This window comes from Oculina patagonica, chromosome 3 (genome assembly GCF_052425735.1).
Source record: "Oculina patagonica isolate OP01 chromosome 3, crgOcupat, whole genome shotgun sequence".
Classification (NCBI taxonomy): Eukaryota; Metazoa; Cnidaria; class Anthozoa; order Scleractinia; family Oculinidae; genus Oculina; species Oculina patagonica.
This window is the reverse complement of record NC_135760.1, coordinates 2,967,792-2,982,455: the sequence shown is the minus strand read 5'-3', so window position 1 is coordinate 2,982,455 and position 14,664 is coordinate 2,967,792. Positions and strand designations below refer to the sequence as shown.

At 39.9% G+C, this 14,664-nt stretch overlaps 4 protein-coding genes across 4 annotated transcripts; 1 reads left to right on the top strand and 3 right to left on the bottom strand.

Moving 5' to 3' along the window:
• Positions 1 to 1,014: 1,014 nt before the first annotated feature.
• LOC144645563 (BTB/POZ domain-containing protein 6-like) lies at positions 1,015 to 2,893 on the bottom strand. The gene has a single exon (XM_078505139.1). The coding sequence runs from the start codon at positions 2,891 to 2,893 to the stop codon at positions 1,568 to 1,570; it is 1,326 nt and encodes a 441-aa protein (XP_078361265.1). The 3' UTR covers positions 1,015 to 1,567.
• A 2,312-nt stretch (positions 2,894 to 5,205) lies between these two features.
• On the bottom strand, positions 5,206 to 6,806 carry LOC144645562 (BTB/POZ domain-containing protein 6-like). Its single transcript, XM_078505137.1, has one exon. It carries the CDS (start codon positions 6,586 to 6,588, stop codon positions 5,251 to 5,253), a length of 1,338 nt encoding a protein of 445 aa, XP_078361263.1. The 5' UTR covers positions 6,589 to 6,806; the 3' UTR covers positions 5,206 to 5,250.
• Positions 6,807 to 9,037: 2,231 nt separating this feature from the next.
• LOC144645561 (BTB/POZ domain-containing protein 6-A-like) lies at positions 9,038 to 10,601 on the bottom strand. Its single transcript, XM_078505136.1, has one exon. It carries the CDS (start codon positions 10,565 to 10,567, stop codon positions 9,317 to 9,319), a length of 1,251 nt encoding a protein of 416 aa, XP_078361262.1. The 5' UTR covers positions 10,568 to 10,601; the 3' UTR covers positions 9,038 to 9,316.
• A 2,698-nt stretch (positions 10,602 to 13,299) lies between these two features.
• LOC144645560 (BTB/POZ domain-containing protein 6-like) lies at positions 13,300 to 14,664 on the top strand. The gene has a single exon (XM_078505135.1). The coding sequence runs from the start codon at positions 13,330 to 13,332 to the stop codon at positions 14,662 to 14,664; it is 1,335 nt and encodes a 444-aa protein (XP_078361261.1). The 5' UTR covers positions 13,300 to 13,329.

Here is a 14,664-nt window from a genome sequence, read left to right as displayed (position 1 = left end):
TAGCCGTTCAGCTTTATTATCTCAGAATTACTGGTGTCACGTTACCTCGACTCTCTATAAGGCGGACACCTCTCCGAGACGGACAGTTAGGGCCGGTCCCGAAGGTGTCCGTCTTAGAGAGAGTTGACTGAAATCTGGCAGCTATGTTAAATAGTAAAAAATTACCTCTAGACTTGTGAATGAAATACTGAGCTTGCAACTGCCCTTTATTTTCGTGATTCAATAAGTAACAATAGTCCACCTTGCTAAGTAAAGACGGAGTTCTCTTCACTCATATGGGCAACAACCCAGTAGAAAAGGGACCTGGATGTTTAAGGCCGGGAGACCGAAAAGAGAGGGCGGGACAGAATTTCTGCGCTGGTGGAACCGAGAGAAATAAGAAAAAATTACATATATTCCCTAATATTTTTCAGTAGATGAAGAAAGCATAACAGGCGGAAGAGACGAGAACTGGAAGCAAAAAGTATGGGTTGCGGGGAGGTCTGATCACCAAGATTTTTCATAGATTTCTTTTAACTTCTGATTATAACTAGCTGCTGCGAGCTCGCTTCGCAGCAAGACCGTTAGGGGCTTAGGGCTGTCCCAAAGATTCCACAATACACTTCACGTATTTAAAGAGACAATCCAACAGACAAAACACCGATCACTTAAACTAATAAACCAATTGATTTTTACGTCCTGAATTTGTTGCAAAACTTTTTTTTTACAACTGTAAGCCATATGTGAACCCGATGCCCGTCATTTGGCGCGAAAATATGCACGTGATATTTGCCTGCAAATATCCGATTCCGTGAAGCGACAAGTTTTTCTCGAGCCTAGCTTTCGGGTAAGTTTTCACTTCTTAGTCAGTACAGATAATGTCACATGTAAAGCCCAAGGAAAAATATATGGGCATATTTTTGCAAGACCGTAAATGAAGGCCATTGTGTCTACACATGCCACTGTTTGAGAGCATTTACATGAAAACACAATGTCAGTAAGGAAAACAAGTATAGTGCACGGTGTGCTTTGGATCAATATGATATTTTATTGCACTTTAATTTCCTGCATGGGAAGTACTACACTGAAACAACTAGAAAATGAAGCAATCACTACATGCACTTATAAAAGAATTATTTACAACAATGATGAAGTGCTCAGAATTGAGATCAGCTTAGAAATGGCCTGAAATGTTAATGCTTAATTTATGATTGTTTTTTTTTTTTTTTTTTACATTTTTACAAAACTAACCGAAAATCACACTGAATGAACATATAAAATATCTTCGAAATATCTCCTATTGACATCGGCAAGGTATTATTCATACTCTGTCTTTCTATACAACATGAACATAGTTTCAGAGAAACCCTGGGCTTGAGGAGCTTGCTCTTTGGGAGCATCTGTTTAATGTCTACCATAGTCTGGAGAAACTATTCAATATACTTTTATCATGAACATTTAGCAGCTATCATGATCAATTAACGAATTTGATAAATGTTTTTGTTTTTTTTTGCTTTCTTTTTCTTTTTCTCCCCAGAACTTAGAGTTGTTACCAATCTTGTATTTTTGCGTGTTGAAATCAAAAAAATCATTCCACGGTAAAAATAAATTGTGGAAATTGTCCTCTTTTAACCGTTGTTCCGTTGCCACTAGCAGCACTAGTTTTAAAGTTAAATCTGACACCTGAACAAAGCACAGTCTCTTGACCATTTTCACCAAAACAGGAATTGGCACCAGAAATTGAAGCTTCGAACCGGTATCTGCCATCTCCCTTTAAGACTACAGGACTGTTAAAGAAAATACTGAAGCCGTAATAAGAAACTGGTTCTGACTTGATACGCACAGAAGGAAAGGTTCCTGATTTGGAACAAAGATATTCATTTTTATCTAAATTGTTTATCTTTATAGTTACAGAATACTTTTTATTTTCACTCCCACAGAAGGTTACTCCAAGTAACGAGATGTCTTTGTTGACAGTAAAAATCACACAGTCTTCCTTGCCTGGTAAATAAGGATAACCAGAACCAGTTTGATTAACGGAGCCAAATCTGCAACAACACTGCCAACAAATTCTTTTCTTCTCAGGAAATCCTACTGGAGTACTAAGAACTGAATTAAAAAACTTAACAACGCTAAAAGCTTCGCCTGGCGTCAGTATGTTGCAGTCAAGAACAACACCGGCAAATTCATGTTGCTTCATCACTGGAAAACGTATCCCTTTTACAATCCGTTCTCCAAGAATACTTCGTTTTTCACTACCATCTGTCGATAAGCCTTGTTCTTCACATTTCTTTGTTGCCCACAAATTCACCGCTTTAAACAACTCCACCTCTTCAATATTCAAAGAGTCACGTTCCACTACTGCTTCAAGTAAGGACCTCTCAATTGTCTCAAATCCATCCGATTTCACAGCTTCCGATGTCTGTTCCTCGATCACTTCCCAGCATCTATCCGTTAGATGTTTCTCATCATATTTCTGAGCATCTGGCAAAATGTTGAATACATTTGATGGATCTAAGTTGTCTTGCAGATATTCTGTGCATTTATCGGCAAGTGAAGGTACCATGTATTTATTCGCCAAATACAACACTCCCATCACATTACTTCCGCTCAACATCGCTTCATCGCTGTACATGTAACGAAACAACTCCAACAGACTCTCATACTCACAGTCAGGCAGTTCGATAGCGTCTCCAGTCTCCGCCAGCTCACCGTAAAACATGGCTTCAAACACAGGACTGCTAATCGACAGCACGAACTTGTGAGCAGGAATCACTTGTTTACTTTCACTTTCGCTATTGGCGCCTCGAACAACAAACTTTACATCGCTGAAGAGATCATTGTTGAACATATACTTGCTTCTTTCTCTGATAGTCGGTCTTGCTGACTGCCAGTTTTTCTCGGCGACGGACATGGCTCTTTCGGGACAAGAACGTTAACGACAGGATTTTCAGTTATTGAGCTAGGAGGCGTTGTTTGTCTTGTTTAAGAAACTCTGGACTGAATTGATTTATCAGACAGCGGTAGTTGAACAAATTTGCATCTCATCTGACTGACCCGTCACGCATCACACTTGGTCACGCTCTCTCCTTTCCCCTCTTTTGGGGTGCTTACCATTTAGCCAAAAAAACGGAAATTTCGGTTGAAAGTCAAATGGAACATGGTACGATGGTTTTTGAACGAATCTTCCGTTTCCAGGCCCTTTTTAGCACCTCCGCGCGGTTTTAGTCGTGTTTACAATATGGCGTCTTTATATAGCCTCCTACGCAGACGTTCAGAGCCCAAAGAACGTCTGCGTAGGAGGCTAGTCTTTATACCAATTTAGAACGTGTATGTTCACCTCGACCATAGAAATGCCAGCACTTGTTAGGAGAAATAAGCTGCCTGCCTCTGGTATTCCACGTTGGAATTGTTCATGTGTTCGAACATCGAACGTGCCAATTTCACTCGACTGCGAAATTCACTCGGTGCGTAGGTGGGAACAGTTACCTCAAAATAACCTTGTATTCTGTTTAAATCGCGTCTCACGGAACAGCTGACGGCAGTAAACAGCATCAACCCATCTTCTTCGTCAAAAAGTTTGTTTTCTACCTCGAAGTATTCAGCTATATCGACAGAAAACAACACTGAATTTGGCGCTAGATCGAGTGAGCGGGAAGGAACGCCTGGTAGAATAATGGTAAGCGAAATCTCATCCGGTTGGTCGGCATATTCGGAAAATCACTTACCTTTATGCAACGGTCACACCAACCGGATTTTTCTTACAAATGGTAAGCATCCCTGGAGAGATGAGTCACAAGGACAGTTTGTTTCTGCAAAATAGCCGCTGAAAATAGAAAAAGAAAAACATCAGCGCAACGGATAGGCGGATTCTTTGCGTTATCCTGAAAAAGCTACAACAAAGCTGAATGAAAATTAACTCCTAGTTCGATTTTTTCAGTTCGTTCTATCTTGCCCCCTTTTTAATAAACCTTTTTTGCCGACGTTTTCGTTGCTGGTGTGGCTTTTGAAACGTCCCTGCTGTTGTGACCGCGATGTCGGTCATGGCGGTGTAACAGTGTTTAAAATGTTTCTTCATTCTCGAAATTATGGCTTTAATTTTGCATCTAATATGAAAATTTCGTTTTGCACTGCGGTGCAGTCAAGCGAAAAATGCTGTTCCATTCGCCACTGGAAATTTCTGGAAATTCAAACCGCATATTTTTGATCGAATAGAAAGCGCCCTCAGGGTTGGTCACCAGTACTTTTTAATTCTTCATAATAGATATTAATCAGTTTTGCAATTGGTCACTAGTGCTGAATTATTACCCCTTTTCTTTATGGTTGTCGTTTTTTTCACTTCCCACCAAACACAGTCCATGTAACATGATGTCTTTGTCCACAGTAAAAAAAAAACCAGTCTGTTAATGGGGCTTTGAGGTGAATGCTGAGCAACTAGGGCAAAAAAATATTACAAAAAAATGGAGTGCGGATATGTGGAGTGCTTGTGTAATCATAAAGAATCCATAAAAATTTGTTATATTCATGCCTTAACTTTCATCCTGTTTTTTGAAATTCACCCACAATGTCCTTTTTATTGTTCAAACAACTATCGCAGGAAAAATCCCTAACTTACTGTAAACTCTATAAATGAAAAAAATTCGCAACACGATTGTCTCGTTTAATACAGTATCAGCGGTCTCTGCGCAACGTTTTTTTTCTATCATAGTTACAAACACGTCTAGTGCTTAGCTGTTTTCACTAGTTTGTTATGTGCTCAAAGATGATCTTGGAAGATTAAGAGAACATGGTCAGCCCATGTCTGGAATGCTTTGATTAAAGTGGCACGAAGTCAGTTTCATTTTTATTGCACTTTCCAGCATGAATATCAAATTATACAACGAAACAACTAAAAACTGAAGCCATATATCCATTTAGTATTATTATAACACAAAGTACAAACTAGTATCACTATTTAAATGTACTTAATTATAATATAACGAAAATCGCTACGTTTTTTTGTTATATATTATTTTCTTTTTATTGCAATTACAAAAGTAACACTACCTATAGATTGGAAGTCCGGCCCAGTTTGTGATAGTTTAAGCTAATTTTAGAATTTCGTACATTATATACAACTCTTGGTTTTTAACAAAGACGTCCATTCAGTAGTTTTATGTTACAATGCGAAGTGGCTACAAAAAGACTGTTTGCAGCAAAAATGGGGCACTGAGTAAAATTCAAGACTGACTCTTGTTAAATATCCTAGTTGTTATGGAATAAACAAGCCATTTATTTTACAGTAAAAAGAAACTCTGGAAACTGTCCTCGTCCAACATTTGTTCCATTGCTACTCTCATTACTATTGTCAAAAATAAATCTTACGCCTGAACATACCACAGAAGATTTACCAGCTCGACCGAAACCAGAATTGGGACCAGAAATTGAAGCTTCGAAACGGTAACTGGAAGTTCTCTGTATGATGACGGGAGGGTCGAAGAAAATTTTAAAGCCACAATAAGAAATTGGTTCAGACTTGATGTACGCAGAAGAAAATGTTCCTGTTTTGGAGAAAACATATTTACTTTCGGTATAATTTTTGATGTGTATAGTAACAGAATACTTATTATTTTCGTTGCCAAAGAGTGTTACTCCATGCAACACGACGTCTCTGTCGACTCTAAGAAAAAGACAGTCTTTTTTACCCGGTGAATAAAGAAAGCCTGACCCAGCGTCATCCACGGAACCAAACCTGCAAAAACGCTGATACAATTCTTGTACACCATTTCTTTCCTTCACTGGAAAATCAACTGGACTGTCTGGAATTGAGTTAAAATATTTAAAAACGCTAAAAGCTTCGTCTGGGGTCAGTATCTTGCAGTCAAGAACAACGCCAGCAAATTCTTGTTGTTTCATCACTGGAAAACGTATCCCTTTCACAATCCGTTCTCCAAGAATTCTTCTTTTTTCACTGCCATCTGTCGATAAGCCTTGTTCTTCACATTTCTTTGTTGCCCACAAATTCACCGCTTTGAACAACTCCACCTCTTCAATAGCCAAAGTGTCACGCTCGACTACTGCTTCAAGTAAGGACCTCTCAATTGTCTCAAATCCATCGGATGCCACAGCTTCCGATGTCTGTTCCTCGATCACTTCCCAGCATCTATCCACTAGATTTTTCTCGTCATATTTCTCAGCGTGTGGCAGGATGTTGAATACATTTGATGGATCTAAGTTGTCTTGCAGATATTCCATGCATTTATCAGCCAGTGAAGGTACCACGTATTTCTTCGCCAAATACAACACTCCCATCACATTATTTCCGCTCAAGATCGCTTCATCGCTGTACATGTAACGAAACATCTCCAACAGACTCTCGTACTCACAGTCAGGCAGTTCAATAGAGTCTGTAGTCTCCGCCAGCTCACCGTAAAACATGGCTTCAAACACAGGACTGCTAATCGACAGCACGAACTTGTGAGCAGGAATCACTTGTTTACTTTCACTTTCGCCACTGGCGCCTCGAACAACAAACTTCACATCGCTGAAGAGATTATTGTTAAACATGAACTTTCCCCTTTCTCTAATGGTGGGTCTTGTTGTTTGCCAGTTTTTCTCGGCGATAGACATGACGTTTAGCGTACGAATATGCGATTTTTCAGCTCCTTCTACTCAGATTTGCCGAACAGCCCCAACTTAAAGTGCGGCAGAAATAACGTGACGCGTGACAACTTAGCCTTCTGACGTCACTACTGCATCGTTCCCAGTCGCCTCAGTTGTCAAATCTCGAGCGTAACTTAAATTAGATGCATTTGCATTTTCTTTTTATGTTTAAGGACCCCCTTAAAGGTTTTTTAAAAGATCCAAACCTCGTTTGTCTATTTTTTTTTATATACAGTTATCCCATGTTTATAAAGGGAATATTGTTGCGTGGAAACATAGGTGCAGCAGTAGGGACCAGTTGTTCAAACGGTGGATAACGGCTATCCACAAGTCTAAACAAAACTTACTTCGCATGGATAGTGATTTTTTCGGTGGATAACGTTATTCACCCTTTCAATAACTGGGGCCAGCTGGTCTTTAAGCGCTCGCTATTTTAATAGCGAGTGCCTAAAAGTCGCTTGATGTAGTAAACTATCCATGATTCTTGTTTCTTTTAAAAAATGAATTTATAAAACAACTTTAAGACGAAGCTTTTGTTGAAAAATATTCATACACAGCAACGAATTTGCCCCTTGCAAGCATCCGGTTTTTTTTGGCGGTTGTGCTAATTGTCGACACTGTAAATAAGGAACGAAACATCTGTAAATAGAACAGAAATTTGTTTAAAATCCCAACCGGCAGGAGGCTGACCAGTTGGCTATGTACAAAGCGTGGAGGACTTGAATTCGGGACCACCGAACACAAATCCAACTAGTGGCAGGGAAGGGGATTTAAACCCGGGAGCTCCGGATTACGGTGCAGCAGGGACGGATTAAGTCCAGCGCCCTAACGTACCATTAGGCCACGCTCGCCTCCTCGCCTCCTTGCTTAGTTGTATTCACGGAACAGCATAAGATTGTATTTTTTAATTTTAAAGGAAAAGTTCACTCCAAAATGGCCATTTATTCTTTATGCCAATAAAACGTTAATACAAAGATATGTTATTCACCAAAATTTTAGCCTCCAACGAGCGCTAAGATCCTACGAAATCTTCCTCTGAAGAAACCCAAAACTCACAGGCAGTTCAATAGAGTCTCCAATCTCCGCCAGGTCACCGTGAACCATGGCTTCACAATTGGCTTCAAACACAAGACTGCTTATCGACAGCACGAACTCGTGAGCTGGAATCACTGGATCGGCCGATCGCACAAGCAACTTCACATCGCTGAAAAGATCGTCGATTATAGACATGGTTAAGTTTCTGGGGCAAGAACACTACTAAACAGTACTGCGAGAGAAAAAAAATTGCATCTAATCTTACTTACGGCCGCCCGTCACGCTTGAATAGACGGAATTAATCTCCTTGTGTCCTATTTCTCGTATCAGTGAGCAGACAGTTTGTGCTACACAGGCTATGTCATGGCCTGATGATTTCCAATTGGTCATGAAACATAATACAACTTGCATGTGTGAGGTCGAGATATCGATAGGCTGTGCGCGAATACGCGGAAGACGCGGAGCCATAGCACAAGCCTCGCGAGTCTCCTGCCCACTCTAGATTTCTACGCCCAGTAAATAATCGTTCCAGATCGTTTTAAACTCACGCTAATTAACAGAGCTTTGCTGTCCATATAGGACTCAGAAAATAGCCAATCTAATAACAGACCAAGAAACAAAGTCTTTTTCATTTAGGCTGGGTGTCGGCGTTTCGCACATGGGTAAACGAAGGTATCAATGTGACCATGGGAAGCTTTTGAATGCAGCATTCTAAAAGAGGAGGGGACGAATTAGATTGGGCTTTTCTTGTTTAAAACTGGAGGGGAATGGGTGGCCTGGGAGGCCGAAAGTAGGGAAAGGAGAGCACTTTTTTTCCAAGGAAAAAAGAAAGGCCAGTCTTTGGACTCTACACTTGCTCCACCAGAGAAAGCATTATTAGTCACTGAATCCTGTTGCTTAATGTCTGGATTACAACAATTCACAAATTGAGATGTACCAAAGGTACTTCGAGAAAAAAGAAACTAAGTCGTCAAGGCGACGGAAACGTGACAGCGAAACTTTTTTTCTGTCATAGTTACCAACACGTCTAGTGCTCAGCTGTTTTCACTAGTTTGTGTATGTGCTCAAAGAGGAGTTGGAACATAATTATAACAGCACATGATCAGCTGCTTTTGATTAAAGTGGCATAAGGACAGTTTAATTTTTATTGCACTTTTCAGCATGAAAATTATACAACGAAACAACTAACAACTGAAGCCATATATCATTTAGTATTATTATAATACAAAGTACAAACTATTATCACTATTTACATGTACTTAATTATATGGTATTAACTGAGTAATATAACGTAAATCGCTACGTTTTTCTATATTTTCTTTTTATTGCCATTACAATAGCAAAAACTACCTATAGATTGGAATTCGAAGGGTTCGTGATAGTTTTGGCTAATTTTATAATTTTCTCAGTACATTATATACAACCATTGGTTTTTAATAAAGACGTCCATTCAGTAGTTTTATATCACTTGGCGAAGTGGCTGCATAAGACTTTTGGCAGCAATTACGGGGCAGTAAAATGAAAGACTGAGTCTTGTAAGATATCCTACTTGATATGGAATAAACAAGCCATTTATTTTACAGTAAAAAGAAACTCTGGAAACTGTCCTCGTCCAACATTTGTTCCATTGCTACTCTCTCCACTAACGTCAATACTAAATCTAACTCCTGAACATACAACATGTAGATTTACCTTTTAAACCACAACAAGAATTGGGACCAGAAATTGAAGCTTCGAAACGGTAACTGGCAGCTCTCTGTATGATGACAGGAGGATCGAAGAAAATTTTAAAGCCATAATAAGATATTGGTTCAGACTTGATGTACGCAGAAGAAAAATTACCTGTTTTGGAAAAAATATATTTACTTTCGGTAAAATTTTTGATGTGTATAGTAACAGAATACTTATTATTTTCGCTGCCGAAGAGTGTTACTCCATGCAACAAGACGTCTCTGTCGACTCCAAGAAAAAGACAATCTTTTTTATTTGGTGAATAAGGAAAGCCTGACCCAGTGTCATCTACGGAACCAAACCTGCAAAAACGCTCATACAATCCTTGTAAACCACTTCTTTCCTTCACAGGAAATCCAACTGAACTATCTGGAATTAAGTTAAAATATTTAAAAACGCTAAAAGCTTCGTCTGGTATCAGTATCTTGCAGTCAAGAACGACACCAGCAAATTCTTGTTGTTTCATCACTGGAAAACGTATCCCTTTCACAATCCGTTCTCCGAGAATTCTTCTTTTTTCACTACCATCTGTCGATAAGCCTTGTTCTTCGCATTTCTTTGTTGCCCACAAATTCACCGCTTTGAATAACTCCACCTCTTCAATATTCAAAGTGTCACGCTCGACTACTGCCTCAAGTAAGGACCTCTCAATTGTCTCAAATCCATCTGATTTCACAGCTTCTTCTGCCTTTTCATCAATTACTTCCCAGCATGTATGCACAAGATTTTTCTCTTCATATCTCTGAGCGTCTGGCAGAATGTTAAATACATTTGATGGATCTAAGTTGTCTTGCAGATATTCCGTACATTTATCGGCAAGCGAAGGCATCATGTATTTCTTCGCCAAGTACAACACTTCCATCACATTACTTCCGCCCAAAATCGCTTCATCGCAATACATGTAGCGAAACAACTCCAACAGACTCTCGTACTCACAGTCAGGCAGTTCAATGGAGTCTCCAGTCTCCGCCAGCTCACCGTAAAACATGGCTTCAAACACAGGACTGCTAATCGCCAGCACGAACTTGTGAGCTGGAATTACTTGTTTACTTTCACTTTCGACATTGGCGCCTCGAACAACAAACTTTACATCGCTGAAGAGATCATTGTTAAACATGAACTTTCCCCTTTCTCTTATGGTGGGTCTTGTTGTTTGCCAGTTTTTCTCGGCGATAGACATGACTTTTAGCGTACGAATATGCGATTTTCCAGCTCCTTCTTCAACTGCATCACAACTAACGTGACGCGTGACAACATAGCGTTCTGACGTCACTACCGACTCGTACCCAGTCGCCTCGTTCCGGTTGATCCGCAGCGTGACTGATTTTCAAAGTCGGAAGTAAACCATAAACCTAAAAATAAAAAACTCAAGTGAAACCACGATTTGACGTCACTTTCATGGTCTATACTCGCATTATCATTTACCATTTCTCATTATCATTTTCTTTTTCATATAAAGCAAAGAATTTGCCCCTTGCCATACGATAGCATGGGTATTCTGTCGGTTGTAGCGGTTAAAAAAAATAAATCACTTCATTTAAGTTTCAGAGTATTTAACAATGCTGTGCTAATTATGGATACTGTAAATAAGGAAAGAAACATTGTAAATAGAACAGAAGAAGTTTGTTAAAAATCCCAACTGGCAGGAGGCTGACAAGTTGGCTATTTATAAAGCGCGGAGGAGTTGAATTCAGGGATACCGAAGACAAATCCATCTAGTGACAGGGAGGATGATTTAAACCCGGGACCTCCGGATTACAAGTTCAGCGCCCTTACCATTAGGCCACGCTCGCCCCCTTGCTTAGTTGTATTCACGGAACAGCGCAATGTTGTATTTGTTTAAAAGAAACACATGAACACAAGCTGCCCCCCCCCCCCCCTCCCCCATTGGAAAAATGCGGTCCCTGTGCAAAGCTCACCAGTATCTACACTATCTCGAATCTTTCTCACTGGCTCTCAGTTTAATGTTGATTTTTTTTTGGTTGGTAAGCGACGCTTCACTTTACAACTGGCACGAAGCGTCGCGCTAATTTAGTTTTAAGCCAACAACTAAGAAAAGTATTGCAAAACCAATGTAAATGGAATCAGACTTTTATTGCTAATAAAATTTCATCATTGCAGCAAATTGTCCAATTGCTGTTAAAAATATATTTAAAAATAATGAAAATGGATTTCGCGTATAATGTCTCAGCTCCAATGATGCATGTGTTTGCTTCGAGTTTTCATTGGTTCACTGGATTGTCTGAAGAAAAAATGAGTACATGCATGTATCCTTTGTGATTGGCAACACTGGGATAGCTTTCGCTTTGTTTTAACGACACTGGTTTGAAAACCGCACTTACAGAGTACTGAAATTATAAAATTAACTTTCTGCATAGTGCAACATGTCATTGGAAATCATTCAGTTGACATCCATTTAACAAGTAATATATCAAACACGAGCGACGGTGTTTAATCGGGATATCCCAACACCGAGAAGAAAGTTGAAAATATGACGCGCAGCGGAGTATTTTTAACGAAATTAATTCGAGGTGTTTGGACAGAAAATGAAGCACTGTCTCGAGTGTTTGATATATATTCTCGATCGAAACAAAAACTACGGAGTAAACGGAGAAGTAATATCGTAAAAATCTATGCTAGTTAAGATCGCGTATCCAAACCTCCTCCACGGTTATGATTTTCTTTGTCTTAACTTGTTGAATTATTACTGAGTTTGAGAAGTTGTTGTACGGCTTATTTTAAAGTACGTCTTACTAGGTTAAAACAGAAAAGAGAATTTCAGGAAATTGTCCAGTTTTAGTGCCAGTTCCATAATTGTTCACGTTACTTGTGAATGTAAAGGTCACACCAGAACAAACAACAGTACTAACACCATTTTCTCCATACCAAGATGGCGGACCAGTTATAAAAGCTTTGATTTGGTACGTGGTGTTCTTCTTTAACTTAACTGCAGAATGGAACAACATTTCAAATCCGTAATAGTTTAAATTTCCTTTTTCCTGCTTTGGACAGGACTCGACAGCTCACCGTAAAACATGGCTTCAAACGCAGGACTGCTAATAGACAGCACGAACTTGTGAGCAGGAATCACTTGTTTACTTGCACTTTGGCCATCGGCCGATCGCACAAAAAACTTCGCATCGCTGAAAAGATCATTGTTAAACATAAACTGACTTCTTTCCCTGACGGTTGATCTTGTTGTTTGCCAATTTTCATCAATCACAGACATGGTTAAGTTCAGTTTGGGCAAGAGAACAAATTTACATCTTATCTTATCTTTCTAACCCGTCACGCTTAAAAGACGGAATCTCTTTGTGTCCACTGGTTGTAGTTCTCGTATCAGGCTCATGTCATGGCTTATAATGCTTTCCAAGTGGTCACGAAATATTACTTTTTCGATTTCATCTTCGTGTTGTCCTGATAATAGACGTATGAGGGGAGCTCTGCTGGAAAGGGTATACATTTTGGCCCAGATATAAAAGGGAAGGAAAAATTGGCATTTAAAAGGCCCTAGCTGTCTGTCAAAAATTAATCTCAAACAGACGAACCTAAGGGCATCCAAGCATTTAAAGTGGTTACTTAATTCCAGCAGGACTCCATCGAGCTTCGGGTCCAGAAATAGAATGTAGTGCCGGGCAGGAGCCTGAGCGTTTCTATAGTGGAAGGTACATGTATATCAAAGGATTACATCTTTTGTAAAAAAAATGGTGTAAGAAGTTTGACATCTGAGGTGGCGGGGAGGGTCCTTCCCAAATAAAATTTTGTTTAGTTCCCCGATCCCCGGGTCGCCTGCCGGGATGGCCTGTGGCGTAATATCGTCACGCACGCATTGCGTTTAAGAAAATGAGATGCAAAATTTGTTCAAATACCGCTGTCTGGGAACCGTAGCTAAACAGCTCATCCAGCAGAGCCAAAAATCACACTGTTTTTACTCAAAGAGTCATGTCTCTCGTTATAAAAAACTGGCAAACAACAAGACCAACCATCAAAGAAAGAAACACGTTTATGTTCAACAACGATCTTTTCAGCGATGTGAAGTTTGTTGTGCGATCGGCCAATGGCGAAAGTGAAAGTAAACAAATGATTCCTGCTCACAAGTTCGTGCTGTCGATTAGCAGTCCTGTGTTTGAAGCCATGTTTTACGGTGAGCTGGCGGAGTCTAAAGACTCTATTGAACTGCCTGACTGTGAGTACGAGAGTCTGTTGGAGTTGTTCCGTTACATGTACAGCGATGAAGCGAGCTTAAGCGGAAGTAATGTGATGGGAGTGTTGTATTTGGCGAAGAAATACATGGTACCTTCACTGGCTGTTAAATGCGCGGAGTATCTTCAAAGTAATTTAGAGCCTTCGAATGTTTTCAACATCTTGTCCGCTGCCCAGAAATATGACGAGAAAGACCTGGTGGATCAATGCTGGAAAGTGATCGATGAACATACAGCAGAGGCAGTGAAATCGGAAGGTTTTGATGCAATTGAGAGGTCCTTACTTGAAGCTGTCGTCGAGCGTGATACTTTGAACATTGAAGAGGTGGAACTGTTCAAAGCGGTGAATTTGTGGGCAACAAAGAAATGTGAAGAACAAGGCTTACGAACAGATGGCAGTGAAAAGAGAAGAGTTCTTGGAGAAGGGATTGTGAAAGGCATCCGCTTTCCAGTGATAAAACAACAGGAATTTGCTGCTGTTGTTCTTGACTGCAAGATACTGACACAGGATGAAGCCTTCAACGTTGTTAAATATTGGCATTCAGTTCTAGACACTCCAGTAGGATTTCCAGAGAAGAAAAGAAGTGGTTTGCAGGAATTGTTTCAGCGGTGTCGCAGATTCGTTTCCGCGGATCACACTGGCTCTGGTCTTCCTTGTTCTGATGCTAAAAAAGACTGTCTTGTTTTTACAGTCGACAAAGATATTTCCCTACTTGGGTTAACACTCTGTGGAAGTGAAAGTAGTGAGTATTCTGTAACTATACAAATAACAGATTTAGAAAGGAATGAAAATATCGATTCCAAATCAGGAAACTATTCTCCAGAGCATATCAAGTCTGAGCAAGTCTCTTACTATGGGTTTGATATTTTTTTCGATCGTCCTGTTGTCTTAAAAGGCGGCGTCAGATACCGTGTTGAAGCTTCTATTTCTGGTGCCAGTACTTGTGCTGGTGTAAATGGCAAGCAATCAGTGCTTTGTTCTGGGGTTAGATTTGACTTCAAAAAGTGTTGTAGTGGCAGCAATACTGACGTTGAAAAAGGTCAATTTCCAGAGTTTCTTTTCACAGTTATATAA

Excerpts from the sequence above, each read along its gene's own strand:
- LOC144645560 (XM_078505135.1), top strand. The coding sequence starts at position 13,330 with ATGTCTCTCGTTATAAAAAACTGGCAAACAACAAGACCAACCATCAAA.
- LOC144645561 (XM_078505136.1), bottom strand. The coding sequence starts at position 10,567 with ATGTCTATCGCCGAGAAAAACTGGCAAACAACAAGACCCACCATAAGA.
- LOC144645563 (XM_078505139.1), bottom strand. The coding sequence starts at position 2,893 with ATGTCCGTCGCCGAGAAAAACTGGCAGTCAGCAAGACCGACTATCAGA.
- LOC144645562 (XM_078505137.1), bottom strand. The coding sequence starts at position 6,588 with ATGTCTATCGCCGAGAAAAACTGGCAAACAACAAGACCCACCATTAGA.